This window comes from Ruditapes philippinarum, unplaced genomic scaffold (genome assembly GCF_026571515.1).
Source record: "Ruditapes philippinarum isolate M1 unplaced genomic scaffold, ASM2657151v2 ctg147_1_1_1_1, whole genome shotgun sequence".
Taxonomy (NCBI): domain Eukaryota; kingdom Metazoa; phylum Mollusca; class Bivalvia; order Venerida; family Veneridae; genus Ruditapes; species Ruditapes philippinarum.
The window spans coordinates 491560-509819 of record NW_026863615.1 but is presented as its reverse complement, the minus strand read 5'-3'; the positions used below and the strand labels follow the sequence as shown (position 1 = coordinate 509819).

The window sequence follows — 18260 nt, the reverse complement described above, 5'->3', positions numbered from 1 at the left end:
AATACTAGTATCAGTTTACACCACCCCCTACAACTTTAGGATGTGTGTTTTTTTTTTTTTTTTTTTTTTTTGGGGGGGGGGGGGGGGTATTTAAACTTTATATGCTGTTATAGTTTCAGCCTCTCTAGAATAAACCCCAAATATCAAATAAGTTATAAATAATCATGTATGAATATTCTAAAATAAAACAGCACCTTTTAGTATACAAATGTAGACATGTAGATAATTCTCCAGTTACAAAATGTCATATCATAGGTAACAAAATAAACAAGTTGATACCATTTGAAATATCAGTAGAAAAGACTTTGTCTATCATTATATAACAATGTTATTAAACTTAAAGGTATATACTGAAACATATAAGCTCTGTATGTTTCTAACTGACATCATGTACCAAATATAATCAGCTTAACTTTTTTTCCCCAATATTAAATAATTTAACAACTTATAATGAGTATAAAAACACCTCAGTTTGATTTAAACTCATACTTTTAAAATAAAACCCTTGCTCTAATCTATCACCTTAATTAATCTATAAATTGTTGAATTTCAACAGAAGAAAAATAAATACATAATTACAAAAACAAAACCAACAACAATTTATTGCAGCAGCATTACAACTAAATAATAAATACAAACTTAAAATAAGATTATTAAAAACCAAAAAAATAAAACCCCACAATGCTATAGAACACATTTATAAAACTAAATAAACAAAATACATAAAAAAAATTCCCTATATAAAATGAAAATATAAGCTATAATAATACTTTCATCTAGCAAATACAATGTATGTGCGTATATTAAAACAATACACAAGATTCTCGGAACACAAGATATGCATGGCCCTGCCACTAGGAACAACAAATAAATGCAGGTAAAGTAAATAATGTGCGGGACCAAGTATCTATATATAATACTGGCTTCATTTAATCTATAATTCTATTATATTATATGGATACATCATACAAATTGTTTAACTGTGTTTACCAGGGTCTTTCAACAAAATATCAAATTCACTGTTTGTGGTTTATTATAATATGGTCAAATTCACTGTTTCACTGTACAAGCTACATGTATATATGCAATAAACTTTTCATCATAAACTATTATTGACTGCTACTTTTGTCCACTGAACACAAAATTTTAAATATAGTATATGTCATATTTTTTGATTTATCTCAATACAGGAATGGAGCAGTACCTGTAGACACTTGCAGAAATCATGATCACAAAATAGACAAATATCGTTTTTTCGCCGATTTTTACATTTTTCATTAATTATCAGACATAAATCGGTGTGAAAAGATGAAATAGACGTTTTTAAGTTCATTCCGTTGGGTGAAAAAGCAAGATTTTGGCATTTTATCGTTCAAGCGCCTTGTCCGGTATATACCGGCATACGATTTTAAGTGTGGTGCTCCAATCCTTTTTTTTAGTCTCACTCAATATTTTTTATGTACATGAAATTCTGATTTTATCAAGATCATTAACTTCCAATTAAATTCAAATAACCTACACAAAGTCAATTTTTTAACATAATTCTTGAATAATTAGATCTAGAACAAAGTTATAGAGATTCAATAATGGTCAAAACTTGATTAACCTACAGGCTCCCACTGCTTGATAACTTCAACATGCAACCAATATAATGACAGACAAAATGCCGTAGTTTTTTAAAACAATTCTTACAGGAATAAATATCACAAAGTGTGCTAGTTTAAAACAGCAAAATGGTACAAAAATATGTCTAGATACTGTGTTTACTGGAAGAGACAATATGGAAGCGTTACTATATGCCAGTAAACTGAACAAAGAAAGTTACTTTTCACACATGATATATATACATAATAAAGCATAATAAAATAACACAATAATAGACACAGACTAGCTGCATGCAGTATATACACTAAACAATAAAATATAGCTTTATCACAAATTTATACAACAAATGTATGTTTTTGACATGTAGAATTAACAACAATTTAACATCAATATAGAGCTAAATTAACTCTCCTAATAGGAACACAACTCCATTTATTCATGTAAACAGTATTCTAAACTTGTCATATTCATATAAACAGTATTCTAAAATTGTCCTATTCATGTAAACAGTACTCTTAAGTTGTCATATTCATGTAAACTCCACATTCTTTACTTAACATAGAGTAATCTAAATTATTGAAATGAACATAATGTTTTTTTTCATTCTTGTAAGCAAACACATTTTTATACTCCTGTTTAAAGTCAACAGTCTCACATTCATTAACATAATACATTTTTACATATTTACATTTTCACTTCAAGACATTTGAGGGGAAGAACCGATTGCTAATGTTGTAAGAACTTGGGCCCCGCCCTTTTGCTATTTGTTATTTCAAAATCAATTTGTTTCTCTGTATATTCACATGTGTATATTAGCAATAAAATATGATTAGACAAAAAGACATTTGATACCTGTTAAATTCAATAATGTCTATAAAATGTTAAAAGAATCCTTTTTCTTGACATCTTTTACACAGTTCCATTAAACAAAATAATTTCCTTCTCTTGTAAAAGCATTACCAGTGCCTTACTCCTGTTTTAAAACACAATTTCATATACCAAAACATCTGCTTCATTTCCAGAAACAACATCATTTATACAAAAAAAAACAAAAAACGACACATTTCAACGTAACCTTAAAAAAACAATTAATAAACAACCATCCCCAAATCATTTGAACACAGTTTTGTCATGACTATAGTTTTAAAAAACAAAAGAAAAAAATAACTGATAAAAAGTCGGTTTGTATTATTAGTTTAATTTCCTAATTTATGATACATGTTGTTTATTATGTTATTTACTCTTCAAAATAAAATATGTTATGAACACTTAACTAGTTAAAAGGGTGCTCACTTCAATTATAAAAGTTACAAATAACACTGGCAGCAGATTTATTAAGAAGTCTCAACTAAATTTAGTTCAAATACCCAATGAAATGGCACAAAGATAATTAAATGCTTTCAATCTATCAATCAATTATGATCTATTTAATCATACAAAAAACTTGTCATATTAACAACCTCGTGTTTAAGAATAAATCACTTTTATATTTGTTAAAAAAATCAACAACAAAAATACAGGGGTACTTAAACAGGATTATTTTGAAAATATTTACATTTCAAAGAAACATTTCAAAGTTATTGAGACATGTTAAAAATCACATTAGTTTTTAATATCTTGAAACTTGTAAACAAAAACCAATCATCAGATCTTTAAAAAAATGTTTTTACATGTATAATGATTTCTTGGTACCCTCATAAATGCAGTCATGTAAAATACAACCAGACTAAATTATTCCAAAGGACATGGCATAAAAGGTGACTCTTTTACTGATATATATTAAAAACCTAGGGACAAAATCAATTTTATTTTAAAATACTGGGATTGTAAGACTTTCAGATTAGTAAAAATAATAAGCATGATCACAAATGTATTTTTCAATTATCTAAATATTTACAATTAAAAGTAACTTTATCACTTTAAAATTGTTTGGCAGGTGGTAGGAGGGGAGAGCAACCTATTACAGGGACATTACAAGATTTTATGTCATCATAAAATTATTATGACATGCTAAACAGTCAATAAATAAGTGATATATGTGCATAAAAATTACTAAAAAATTTTACTTCACAAAATAATAAACATATTTCATTTCCCTCTTTTTACTTCATATTATTTTTATACCATTAAAGCTGCATGCCTCCAGAAGAGTCAAATTTTTTGACAAAAACAACTTTAAGAAAAAAATTCTAAGATTTTATAAAAGATCACATTTTAATAATTCTTATAATTATTTACATTTTACATGCAATAAATGTCTGATTTTGAAGTATTTATCACCTTATTTCTAATGCATGACTAACACAGTAAGAGTGTTTTTGAATATTCTGACACTTATTTGGTAATTTACATGGATTGAAAGTGTCATTTGCAATGTGTTATTTTTTTTCTTTGTTCACTTTTAAATATTTTACTTTTTAATACATTTTCAAACTTTTTATGAAAATTGGTATGAATTTGGAGGCATGCTGCTTTAACCATTGTACAACTTGACCAACACTTCTTATAGAGATAAAAACAAGGTGCTATAACAAATCAGTGGTTATAACAATCTTAATAGACATTATTGCATGTCAAACTCTAATTTCATGTTGACCTTATTTTCTTTCTTGGTACATATAAAACTGCAACATAATCATTATAGCTCAACAACATCTGTTCAGTGATTTTTCTCACTTCATTGGGATGAGGCCTTAGCTTTTGAGAAAATTTGTAGCTAAAATTTCCAATTTGCAAAGTAAAAAAGCTGGTGTAAGTTCAGATTTTTGGGAAAACCATATGATTTCAAAGAAAAATTCAATTGGAAAGAGGCCTTTTATAAGCCTCAGTTATATAAGGTGAAAAATCACTGCACTTTCATCTTCTTAGTACACATAAACTTGTTACACAAACTAATAACATCTGCCGCAAAGGGCAAGATACTACTATTTTACTAGATCTATTACTTTATGTGTAATTTATATCTGATTGTTCACAATTTCTCACATTTTCCTTATTACGCAAGAGTTTTTAATGTAATATTATCAATGTTCCCTAATTGTCTTATTTCCCACCGAAACAACAAGGAAACTTGTGAACTAAAATTGAAATTATGTTTTTATGTAGCTTAAAAGTAAAATATCTAAAACTAGATCTACCCTAAACATCCTGAACATAACAATGATCTCACTCCCATCTTCTTGGTACACACAAACTGATGACATCATGAGTACAGCAAACACTTTTAATCTTGTTACACACAATGATGATATCATAAATAGTGATGACCTAACTTGATTCTTTTTGGTACATATAAATTGCTGACATCATGAATAGTGATGACCTTGCTTGATTCTTTTTGGTACACATAAACTGATGAAATCATGAATCAATAGTGATGACCTTGCTTGAATCTTTTTGGTACACATAAATTGATGACATCATGAATAGATAGTGATGACCTCACTTCCACTTCCTCTTACCATCAGCACATTATCTAGACCTTCAGTGAGAACCTCCAAAAATTCCATGTCTTAAATCAGTTAAGGATAATTATGGTTTGTTTATATAAAACATTTCTTAAGAACATAAAAACAACTACAATTCTATGATTGACTTCAAACCCCTTGCCGTTCATTGATTAAGGTTCAAGCTGCACATGCAAGCATCTTTAAATTCTTTCACATGAGACAGGTATATCCAGCTAGCTTACGGAACGTTGGTGGTTCTACTTGGATGCCCCTTTGTGCCTGAAATAACACATAGAGGGGCACCCGAAGTCTTCCTCCACCAGTAAAGCCACATGACCTATACTGTGTTGGTGCGACATAAAACCTAATAAAAATCTCTTTGAGGTATCTTTATTGACATTCTTAACATTGATTTTTGAGGACCAATCAAAGATATAAGATGTACCTCTAAAAAATATATTATCAAGCTTAGAGTAATTACAGTATAGCAGTTACACATATCATTTCTACAGTAATGTTACACAAACCACGACTAATATTAAGATACACATATCATAAAACATAATGTTACATATATAATGACTACAGATCAATGATTTACATATCATGACTACAGTAATGTTACATATTCTATGACTACAGTAATGTTAAACATATCATGACTACAGTAATGTTAAACATATCATGACTACAGTAATGTTACATATTCTATGACTACAGTAATGTTAAACATATCATGACTACAGTAATGTTAAACATATCATGACTACAGTAATGTTACACATATCATGACTACAGTAATGTTACACATATCATGACTACAGTAATGTTACATATTCTATGACTACAGTAATGTTAAACATATCATGACTACAGTAATGTTAAACATATCATGACTACAGTAATGTTACATATTCTATGACTACAGTAATGTTAAACATATCATGACTACAGTAATGTTAAACATATCATGATTACAGTAATGTTACACAGATCATGACTACAGTAATGTTAAACATATCATGACTACAGTAATGTTAAACATATCATGATTACAGTAATGTTACACAGATCATGACTACAGTAATGTTAAACATATCATGACTACAGTAATGTTAAACATATCATGATTACAGTAATGTTACACAGATCATGACTACAGTTGTGGTGCACATAACATGATGACACATTTTTTGTCTAAAGTAATGTTAAACAGATCATGACTTCAGTAATGTTACACATTTCATGACTTCAGTAATGTTACACATTTCATGACTACAGTAATGTTACACATATCATGACTATAGTTATGCTACACATTTCATGACTACAGTAATGTTACACATATCATGACTACAGTTACATTACACATAACATGACTACAGTAATGTTACATATTTTACGACTACAGTAATGCTACACATTTCATGACTACAATAATGTTACACATATCGTGACTACATTTAGTAACTATTATAATAAGCAAAAAAAAGCTTCATATAATTTCACATGTAAGATTAAGGATACAGTTCAGTTCACCTGACTCATTCTTTGGTGGAGCTGGAAGATTCAATATCACAAGTTTGGCTTCATGAGATTTCTGTATTATCACCTCATTTAGACGGACAGCTGTGTGCATTCTACGTACATTCTTTTGATCTCTGTAATACAAAAAAAAATTGTTCAAAATTCTTTACAGAAATCATTTTCACTTATCAGACACATTTAAGTGATGCATTTTGAAAGATCTCAAATCGAGGGCTAAGAGCAAAACTTATGTTAATTCATAGAAATTATCCATGGTGTGGCTTGTAGGATAGCATATATTACATATAATAATACGTTGTGGTTATTTTGATAAAATTATACATATATCTCTCGATTTTACCACTGTATCATTCCACAGTGAGTTGGTATGACAGTTACTTACATACTGGAAATATCATATTTCATAAAGTTTTTGAATTGCTCAAAATATATGAGCTGTGTCACGACAAAACCATAGTGCCTTTGCGACCAGCATGGATCCAGACCAGCCTGCGCATCCGTTCAGTCTGATCAGGATCCATGCTGTTCGCCTTCAAACCTTATTGGAGTAAGAGAAACTGATAGCGAACAGCATGGATCCTGATCAGACTGCGCGGATGCGCAGGCTGGTCTGGATCCATGATGCTGGTCGCAAAAGCATTATGTTGGTTTTGTCATGACACGGCTCATATTTTGCTGGTTTAAGCTTTATATACTTTATATAATCATGTAAGTCTCAAAACAGTTTAATAACATAATTTATTCTTAGTATTTGAAGAAATGACACAAAACTTAATTTTTCAAGAAAAAAAAAACTTTTATAAAATGCACATGAAATATCCCGTTGAAAGCAGATTATTGATTCTATAAAATGAAGTTAATGACATTATGAAACTAATATAAAATAATCTAAAATTTCACCTTAAAAAAAGGATGTTTATGGGAGAAAAATGGCCTTCACTAACCAAGTTACAAGCTTAATTGATTTTACACAAAGAGTCAGTTTTGAGGAAATTACTCTGAAATGGGCCAGTTTCTTGTTAATTGAATAATTCAAAACTTGTCAGAAATATTGAAAAATTAGATTGCTGACACAATTTGGAATACAAGAGCATACACTGTTAACATTCGAATGTTAAAATAACCAACTTTGATAAAAAAAAATTTAGTTAAAAAGGAGAATAACTCTAAAAATATCTTTCAAAATTATGTCCCTTGTCTAGCAACATGACAAGCAAGAATTCCAAGTTTCATATTGATACCTTTAGAAGTGTTTGAGTTATAGGCTACCTTAAAGTTTTGACCGAGGACAAGTTTTCACAGTCACTTGAACAATAATGATACCGCAGCAATCATATTAGCTCCTTTTTTTTTCTACTTTGTTATTTCTTGCTTAACATTTTAAATGGCTTGTGTTTAAATATACAAGCTGGATAGTTTGCTCACATGACAGAAGTAACTTGCCCAACACGATTCAAATCTACAGTAGCGAGAGTCAAGTTTAAAAGGTGAACATTACAATTTTACCAAACACAATTCTTTTTTAAAACATAAAATATTAATATTTTGCATGGAGGGGGTGTCTGACCTCTAAGTGAAAACTTCATGTGTTGGTATGGTTTAATGTTGCTTTTTTTAAAAAAAAAATTTTAAACAAATTAAAAGGCTCATCAAATTTGAAAATTGTTTTTCTTTGGCGGAGTAAAAACTGCTTTTGGATTTGTAAGTTTAAATCCTTAGGAAAAAAATCCAACATGAAGCTGTAACAACATGTGAAGTTTTCACTTAAAAACTTCAAATAATCAACAAAGGTAACACTCAAACAGTGATAACAATTTGCCTATACCACCATGCGGCAGTCTGAACAGACTCTATACTAAAACTTAATGGAAGCATTATGATATCAAAACCCCTAAAATTGATAATGGATTTTTCCAAAATTAAAAGCAGTGTGCAACCATTTCATAAATAAAGGTTGGTAAGAACAAGACCAATTAATCATATTCTCTGGTTATCTAACATATTATAATTTATACTCACGGTTTAATATCAAGGACATTTTTGTTGATGGAGGAGGCCATTTCCTCCATGGACACACCTTCCTGTCTAAAGTTGGGTGAGAATGTATACTGATTTCTCTCTGACAACTTCTCCTCATCTGTAGTAGATTCTTCAGTCACCGTGTCTAACTTCACTGAAAAATCATCACAGTTTATATATTAACTGGTCAAAACTATGACATCTGTCTGTAAAACAAATACTGTAATTTCAATCATTCTTGCCAATAAAAGAACATAACAACTAGATTATAAATGTGACACAAATTCCATTGTTTTGTCAGTCTATGGACGCACAGTGTGACAGAAACCAGACAACAAGGGCAAATATATATTCCCCTTCCCTAACTAGAGGGTGTATAAAAACTTGATTTCTGAACAGATTATTATCATTGTTTTATACATCAGCCATTTATCCATTTCAGACAGTATTTTTTATCTTCTGACAATGCTAATTTTTTTTCTAGATTTTCTTTTCTTTCATTCTCTCTACTTTTACTTTGATAATTCTTTTAAATGTTCCTTTAAGACAGAGAAAATATTGATGCCTTCAGGTAGGGTGGTTCGGCTATAATAAATAATATTATATAATGGTTATCATTAAAGGACAGAGATCATAATTTGACCTATGAATTCACGTAGAGGATGTGGCTATTATAAATATTATTACCTTTGACTTCAGGAAGTGAGGCTCGGCTATTATCTACAATAGTCTGTGGTTGTATTTTACCAACTCTCATGTTCTTTAACATCTCTGTCCTCTGTTCCATCATCAATGTTCTCTCGTATGTGTAAGCTGTTATATCACTTTCTGCCTGTAATACACAATTTACCAAGGTGCTTTTAACGTAAACATTATATTCAAATTAACCAAATCACCATTTACTGTATACTGTTTCAAAATTGTTAACAACTGAATTATCTTTGGCAATGATAATGATTTTTTCTTTACAAAAAAATAATCTTTTTCGAGTTTACCAGTTAGTGGTTACCCCATCCTGTAACAACCATTGTCAGTTAAAGTCCTACTTCATCATAAATGAGGCAATTTCAGTCTACAACTTCACTTATTTTTCCTCTTCCCATTTATATTTCATGTTTACCAGACCCTCATATCTCAACGTTTACACACATGTTTAGTAGCTTTAAACACTCTTTACATCTTAATGAATATTACAAATTGAACAGAACAATATGTGTAACCAATTTACTGTCTAGACGTAACTTACTGTTGATTCATTCCTACCCATATTCCTATTAATTCTAAAGAGTTTACAAGAAAGGAATTTTCTTGGTATGCAATATATTTATATTCATTTTTGGGAAGTAACAATATATATAGACCATAGACCAACAAATACTTCATTTAAGTAATAAGTTTTCATAACAGTACATATGATTCAATTAATATGTAAGTAATTTCTATATTGGCTGAAAGGAAAGCACTATGTTACTATAGAAACTGACCATTTCTACGACTTCAACATCTGCCTGTATTCTAAGTTGGTACATAAACTTCTGTAAGTCACTCTTCATCTGTATAGTGTTGTCTTCAAGCTCTGGTCACTTTGTTAAGGTCATTAATTTATTAAATCATCATAGTTTATGTTTATACATATGAAAAACACCATTTTCTTACACTACAAAGATTAATATATATGTATAACAAGATGAATTTGAAAAATACAATGCTTACATGCAATATCTGTAAACAAATAAAGAAAAACTGTCAGAGATTAGAAAATTTTACCTATATTGGTCAAGGGTAATTAGAGGTCACTGTAATGTATCAAGGTAAAGCTCTTGTCTAAAGATTGTGTTATGTTGTGGTAAAGTTTTCCTTAGAAATCTATTGATATCAGGCATAAAAATGTAGCAATAATAGTTACAAAAATTCAGCAATCATTGCTTTTAAATCATAATTCAAAATATGAATGTCTTAGATAAAATAATCTGATAAATGGTATAAATGGAAATCTCTTTCTTAATTTCAAGTGGATATTTGATTACATCTTGTGTGAGTTATTGTATACTATAAAAGATAAAGGCCTTGTTTATTATAGTGACACCCCTACTGAAAGGGTCAGCCATTTCCATGAGACACCTTTTGCTTGTATACCATGTACCTCCCAACTCCTACCACTATGCCAGGCACCAGGCAGATAGAAATCAGTAACCATTCATTTTAACTATATGTGCCAGGCACCAGGCGGATAGAAATCGGTAACCATTCATTTTAACTATATGTGCCAGGCACCAGGCGGATAGAAATCGGTAACTATTCATTTTAACTATATGTGCCAGGCACCAGGCGGATAGAAATCAGTAACCATTCATTTTAACTATATGTGTCAGGCACCAGGTGGATAGAAATCGGTAACTATTCATTTTAACTATATGTGCCAGGCACCAGGCGGATAGAAATCGGTAACTATTCATTTTAACTATAAGTATATGTGCCAGGCACCAGACCGATAGAAATCGTTAACCATTCATTTTAACTATACATGTATATAAAAGGATACGAGCTACAGTAAATATCCTAAGTTTACAATTTTTCCAGGTTTTATGTTGTTTTAGCAAGAATGGTAGCAACATCAGTAAACCACCATCATGAACTATCCACCATATATCTATTGTACCCTTCAACTTCTCTGAACTGGATGGGAAATGAGTAGCTCCCTTTATCACAAGTAACGCCATTTGTCCTGCACCAATATTATTCACAGTATCTTGAAGAAATAGAAATCAAGTTGTAATTCTCTCATAAAATATCAAATGTCAAAACTGATAACAAAATATAAATATTTAAATTATAACTCAATGTTAGTTGAAAATCATCAAAAGACCACTTTATATAAGATTTGCATTATAACAATATGACTCTTTTATATTAACTCTTTCTGATTCTTTTACATTAACTCTTTCTATAACAAAAATTCTGTTATTTCATCCATTTTCATATCCTTTTTCTTCTATTTTTCAGAAATTATACAATTCAAATTCAGTTTTTTATTTTAAACAACTCACCAAGAAAGACTTTATAACTCCTTTCATCTATGTTATGTCTCCAACCGTATGGCCAGCCCAACATTACTGTGTTGTGTCTGAGACCTCCTAAACCTGAATTCTGTACTCTGTAAACATAACAATACATAACAGTAACAGTTTTTGAGAAATTTATTAGAAAATTAGTGTTTTATTAAGGAAAACAAATCAATAATAAAATTCCTTTCCATCATTATGCCTTCTACACCTATGTCCAAAAACATTTGTAAGAAAGTTGAATTATATAAATAGAAAACTCCAGCCAACTCGATACCCGGATGGCGCAGGTCACTTGTTGTGGTTGATTATTAAATCCTTTCCTTTCTCATCCACACTGTACCTCTGCTAGTAATGGTAAACTGCTTGACAGTCTGCTCAGGCAGGAAGGATGCAGTTGCTGAACTGTGCTCTGATAAATTCAATGTGGCTTACTGTTGTGATCCAGAGTGAAAACTACCAACACCACCTTTATGTTGCATCTACAATATAGGTCTTATGGCAACTTTCCAGCTTAAATATTCAAAGAAAACCTCAAGTGCCCTTGCAAGTATTATTTCAGGCATGAACGGGCACCTGAGTAGAATGGCTGAACCATCAATGTTTCATAACCTATCTGGATAGCTTACTCACATAAAATAGCTTCTTCACATCAAAGTATCTAAAGTCCCTGTTGGGATTCGAACCCGCAGCAGTGAGGGATAAGTGGTTTGAAGTCAATGACCTTAACCATTCTGCCACTGACACCTCAACAGTCCACTTAAGAGAGAAATATTTAACTTACAGATGACAGAGTCCACTGGTGACACTCTCTGTGACAACAACATCAGCAAACCCTTTCACTCCTGTCTGATCTATCACTTTCTGTAGATTCTGTAAAATAAATGTTTACATTAAACAAATTATGTTCATAAAGCACAAATGTCCTCATCTCATATCTGTTTATAAAGTTATTGTAAATGCTTCTGCATTTTGAAATTAATTTTGAAGATCTATCAATAGATAATACTTTAACTTAAGGCAGGATATCAATTTTCCAACACTGCTCCTACCAATATATATAGAGCCTCAGATAGCTACGATAACATTGTATTTATTCCAAAATATTTATGAATCTTGCAGAAATGTCTATAAAATAATAACCTGTTTGGCAGCCTGAGCATCTGCATATCTTTCTGTCCATTTTCCTTCCAGCACACTCGTTACTAGTGTTAATCCTTTCCCTATGTATTACAAAATAAAAATATTATTGACTGATAAGATATTTTGTATAGACATTTAAAAATAAATTTCTCTGTTATGTTAAACATATCTTATCAAAAATAGCAGTATTATTATTCAGTTACAATGTATATATGAGCCGCGTCATGACAAAACCAACATAATGGGTTTGCGACCAGCATGGATCCAGACCAGCCTGCGCATCCGCGCAGTCTGATCAGGATCCATGCTGTTCGCTATCAGTTTCTCCACTTGTAATAGGGTTGGTAAGCGAACAGCATGGATCCTGATCAGACTGCGCGGATGCGCAGGCTGGTCTGGATCCATGCTGGTCGCAAACCCATTTTGTTGGTTTTGTCATGACACGGCTCATATATTCCTAATGTCTTGATGACTTCATATGAAAAGATATGAAATTTTTCACCAAAAGTTTTAATCATTTCACAAGAAACCATCTATGTAATAATGAGTCCCTTATATGAAAAAAAAAAACTGAACATTTCAGATAGGTGAATGTAAGAGCAAAGGATCACAAGTAGCTGTTTTATAGCAAGCGTCTAACTAACTTAAGCTTTGACCTATTTTTAAAAGGTGCCCATAGTGTGAAGTAGATGCAACATTTGAATAAGTGGTTAAATAAAGAAGACAGTTTATGTGAAATAGTCAGAAATTTTCAAATCTTGACCATCTTACTGGAAGAAAAAGTAGAGCAAAGATTAAATACAAATGCAAGTTATGTTGCAGGATTAAAACAATGTTTACTGCATTTTAAACTTAATACATAACTATAATCTTCAATTATAATAAACTAGAACTGCCACTATCATGGCGTGAATACCCCCGCATACCACTTTGTCAGAATCAACAGTGGCCATTTAAAGCTCAAGGACAACCTCCCTGCCAAATCTGAGGTTACTAAGCCGTTATGTATTCTACATGCTTCAAATGTGAAAATGTCAAAAAAAACAATACACTGCAGACAGGCATTCTTAAGCAATTGAGGGGAAAAGCTTTTTTTTGTCAAGGTCCCTGTGACCTTGACCTTTGACCCAGTGACCTCAAAATCAATAGGGGTCACCTTATGATCATTATCAACATCCATGCCAAATACGAAGACTGTGGGTCAAAGGAATCTCAAGTTAATGGGTGGACATACTTTTATAGTCAAGGCCCCTGTGACCTTGACCACTGACCCAGTGACCTAAAAATCAATAGGGGTCACCTATTAATCATGACTAACCTCCATGCCAAATATGAAGACTGTGGGTCAAAGGAATCTTAAGTTAATGGACAGACAAACTTTTTGAAGTCAAAGTCCCTGTGACTTTGACCTTTGATCCTTTGACCTCAAAATCAAAAGGGGTCATCTACTAATCATGACTTACCTCTATGCCAAATATGAAGACTGTGGGTCAAAGGAATCTTAAGTTATTGGGCAGACAAGCTTTTTGAAGTCAAGGTCCCTGTGACCTTGACCTTTGACCCAGTGAACTCAAAATCAATAGGGGTCATCTACTAATCATGACTAACCTCCATGCCAAATATGAAGACTGAAGGTCAAAGGAATCTTAAGTTATTGGGCGGACAAGCTTTTTGAAGTCAAGGTCCCTGTGACCTTGACCTTTGACCTGGTGACCTCAAAATCAATAGGGGTCATCTTCTAATCATGACTAACCTCCATGCCGAATATGAAGACTGTGGGTCAAAGGAATCTTAAGTTATTGGGCAGACAAGAAAAAACAAACGGACGGCCGGACAGCCGGACGGACAAGCTGATTCCAGTATACCCCCCTTACAACTTTGTTGTGCGGGGGTATAAAAAAATGTCCTATAAACATGGTCAAATTTGTAAATAAATACCCATATTCCCCTGTGACAAATACCCTATTTTCATGAGGAAAATATAAACCCCTATTCCCCTGTGGTAAATATATACCCCATTCCCCTGTGGTAAAAATATACCCCATTCCACTTGTGGTTAATATATACCCCTTTTCCCCTGTGGTAAATGTATACCACATCTCCCTGTGGTAAATATATACACCATTCCCTGTGGTAAATATATACCCCATTCCCCTGTGGTAAATGTATACCCCCATTCCCTGTGGTAAAAATATACCCCCATTCCTCTGCGGTAAATATATACCCCCATTCCTCTGTGATAAATACATTTCCCCTTCCTCTGTGGTAAATATATACCCCATTCTGCTGTACTAAATATACTCTCAGTTCCCCTTTGGTAAATATATACCCCTATTCCTCTGTGGTAAATATATACCACCATTACCCTATGCTAAATATATACCCCATTTCCCCTTTGGCAAATATTTACCCCATTACCCATTGGTAAATATATATGCCCATTCCTTTGTGGTAAATATATAGCCCATACCCCTGTGGTAAATATATACCCCATTATCCTATGGTAAATAGATACCCCTATTCTCCTCTGGTAAATATATACCCCATTCCCCTGTAGTAAGAACCCCATTCCTCTGTGGTAAATAGATACCCATTCCCCTGTGGTAAATATATACCCCATTACCCTCATAGACATACAAAACATTACTGTTTTGGAACACATCATGGATTTAAAATACAGGTTGGGAGAAATGTAATAAGGCCATTCAATATTCCCCCAAAATTAACCAACTTCTAAAATATCAATAAATCAAACACAGCTTTTAATCTCATCCTCTACACGTTTTAATCAAGTTACCCTTTAACTAATTAAATGGACTGACATTTTAACATTTAGAAATTCTCCAAGAAAAAATGCTGGTAATAGCAGAGTCTGACACCCTGACAATTTTGTTAAGATCTGCAGAGTTATTTCAAAGAACTGTTTACTGTTGGTTTAAATTACACTGAACTGTGTGCCAATCTTTATTGTCCATCTCAGATAAACTGATCATTTATTTGCCTAAGATCTCACAAAAACTAGCCTAATCAATTTAATTAAAATGTTGTCAATCATCCGAGCAAAATAAATTCAAACTGAATCTTTATGCCAAGAAGTGAACAAAGTTATTATCCCAAGTAACTGTGGTCTACGTAGGAAGTTTTACATTTTTACTTTTAATAACATAATAAATTGAATGCAATCTTATCAATTTAAAAATTACAAATGGCTGCTATGTCTGGATATGTTATATTGGATCAACTTTAAACATTACATGTACAGTCTATTCATTCATAGATTGTTAGTGAGTTTTTTTCTGCACACAAGGAAATCCTTTTATTAGGTTTTAACACTAGGATATATCTCATATAGAAACATTTATCTGAAAAATAAACACTTAAATGATTTTTAAATTTTAAATTTTTCTTTAGATAACCAGGTATGTGAAAAAGATTCCAGCAAAAGTTTGAGAAAATTGATAAAGACAATATCATTGTGTAATTGTGCAAAATAATCAGATAAACATTGACATAAAGGTGGTGGCCTAGTGGTTAGGGTGTCTGCCACTTAACCCAGAAATTAAAAGTTTAAGCTACACTTGAGCAATGTTTCCTCATAATGTTAGTTCCAGCAACACATCTCTTATATAGTCAACCCTTCCCACACTTAATATATTACATGGACTTGTCCATCTTTCAATCTGGACAATACCATTCATCATTTTTAGGGAAGATTTCAAAATACACACTAAATGAACAGCAAACAGTGTAGACAATGCTCAGATGGAATGGTGGCATGTATATATTCAGTTGCCACCATCTGGCTGAATGTTAAATATCAGTCAGAAAACAAAAATTGGTCTATGGGTCATTAGAAAATGTAGTAATCTATCATTAGCCCACCAATTACAATATTATTATATTTACTAATATACAACTGAATTACAAACCAGCTTTTAACTGTGCAGCAAATTCCACCATTTTGGGATATTTTGGCTGTAGTTGATCATCTAGTTTAAACAACACTAACAATTGAGGCCTGAAGAGGAATAGGGTTAATAAAAGACACACTGTGTTACTATAGTGTATGATATGTTAGACAAACACTTCTATAAAATATGTTAAATTTGTGATATATTGAGATGACTTGACAGAGGATGACTTAATGTATGATTTTTGCTAATATCAAGGTATAGTTAACTCTAAGATTAGTCTTAGTAATTGCAAGATATACCATTTGAAAAAGACATAGCTATTATTAAGGTGTTATTTTCACCATTTATCTTAATACTACAACATTTTGATAGTTAAAATGATCACTTAATTACAAAGTCACTATTTACCATATATATACATTTCTTTACATACCATTTCATAAAGCACATGAAATATGGAGCTCTACTATATATGAGCCGCTTCACGACAAAACCAACATAATGGGTTTGCGACCAGCATTGATCCAGATCAGCCTGCGCATCCGCGCAGTCTGATCAGGATCCATGCTGTTCGCTTACCAACCCTATTACAAGTCGAGAAACTGATAGCAAACAGCATGGATCCTGATCAGACTGCGCGGATGCGCAGGCTGGTCTGGATCCATGCTGGTCGCAAACGCACTATGTTGGTTTTGTCATGACGCGGCTCATATATTAACACAATCATAAGACCAGGGCAAGGTGTGTACAAAAACCTCTATCAAATCATTAAATCCATTAATAATGTCAAATACTATCACAATCAAAACGTGTATAAAAGCTTCACTCAATAACTACCACCTTAATATTACAGTCAAACCTGTATTTATGACCACTTCAAAGTTAAGACAAAAATTTATTGGCATCAAAATGTTTCAAGTCTTTTAAGTTTAAGAGTACCTTCAATGATAATCTCTTACTCTCTGATACTTTACTGTTAAAGAATTTTGTGAAGACTCAAATATAATGAAGAACATTTTAGAAGAGACTCTAGCATATAAAATAAACAGTCCAAGTGTGAAAACTAGCACATATAATGAAGAGTCTGTTTGAAAACTTGGATTTAGAAAGAGAATAAAAAGAATGTAGTTTTAATTATCTATCATTTATATACAAATATTTAACAACATTGTAGTAAACACAATTGTTAAATATTGTACAATAACCTGATAAGGAGAACCTTTTTCATTTCTACATTAAAGGTTGTCTTTACAGGTTTACAGGTATGACTGAGTAATGAATGACCCATTACCAGTAGTACAAATTCAAATGTGGTCTTTACAAAATATCATTATCAATAATTAACACTGTTTCTTTAATATTGTATCTCATTTCAGTTGATATGCACAAATAGTATCATACATTTTGAAAATTGAATGTAGATTTTCATTTGTAACTTATTTTAAGATGTCTGAATATTCCATTTATTTTGATAATACATTTGTATCTCTAACATCTATAAAAGACTATTTAATCTGTAT

The 18260-nt window shown here is 31.7% G+C and overlaps 1 protein-coding gene across 4 annotated transcripts in view; it reads right to left on the bottom strand.

The window, feature by feature from the left end:
• Window positions 1–251: 251 nt before the first annotated feature.
• LOC132722731 (solute carrier family 12 member 6-like) overlaps window positions 252–18260 on the bottom strand; it is a 101449-nt gene continuing 83440 nt past the window's right edge. For 3 of the 4 annotated variants that reach the window (XM_060707271.1, XM_060707272.1, XM_060707269.1), the window contains 10 exons: window positions 16756–16844; window positions 12827–12906; window positions 12468–12556; window positions 11669–11775; window positions 11164–11370; window positions 10106–10197; window positions 9309–9453; window positions 8622–8775; window positions 6582–6715; window positions 252–5116 (listed from right to left, as the gene is read on the bottom strand). In XM_060707271.1, the coding sequence (XP_060563254.1) occupies window positions 5025–5116; window positions 6582–6715; window positions 8622–8775; window positions 9309–9453; window positions 10106–10197; window positions 11164–11370; window positions 11669–11775; window positions 12468–12556; window positions 12827–12906; window positions 16756–16844 (1189 nt within the window). In that variant the 3' untranslated portion in view covers window positions 252–5024. The remainder of the gene's footprint in view (window positions 5117–6581; window positions 6716–8621; window positions 8776–9308; window positions 9454–10105; window positions 10198–11163; window positions 11371–11668; window positions 11776–12467; window positions 12557–12826; window positions 12907–16755; window positions 16845–18260) is intronic. The other variant, XM_060707270.1, reaches the window with a different exon arrangement.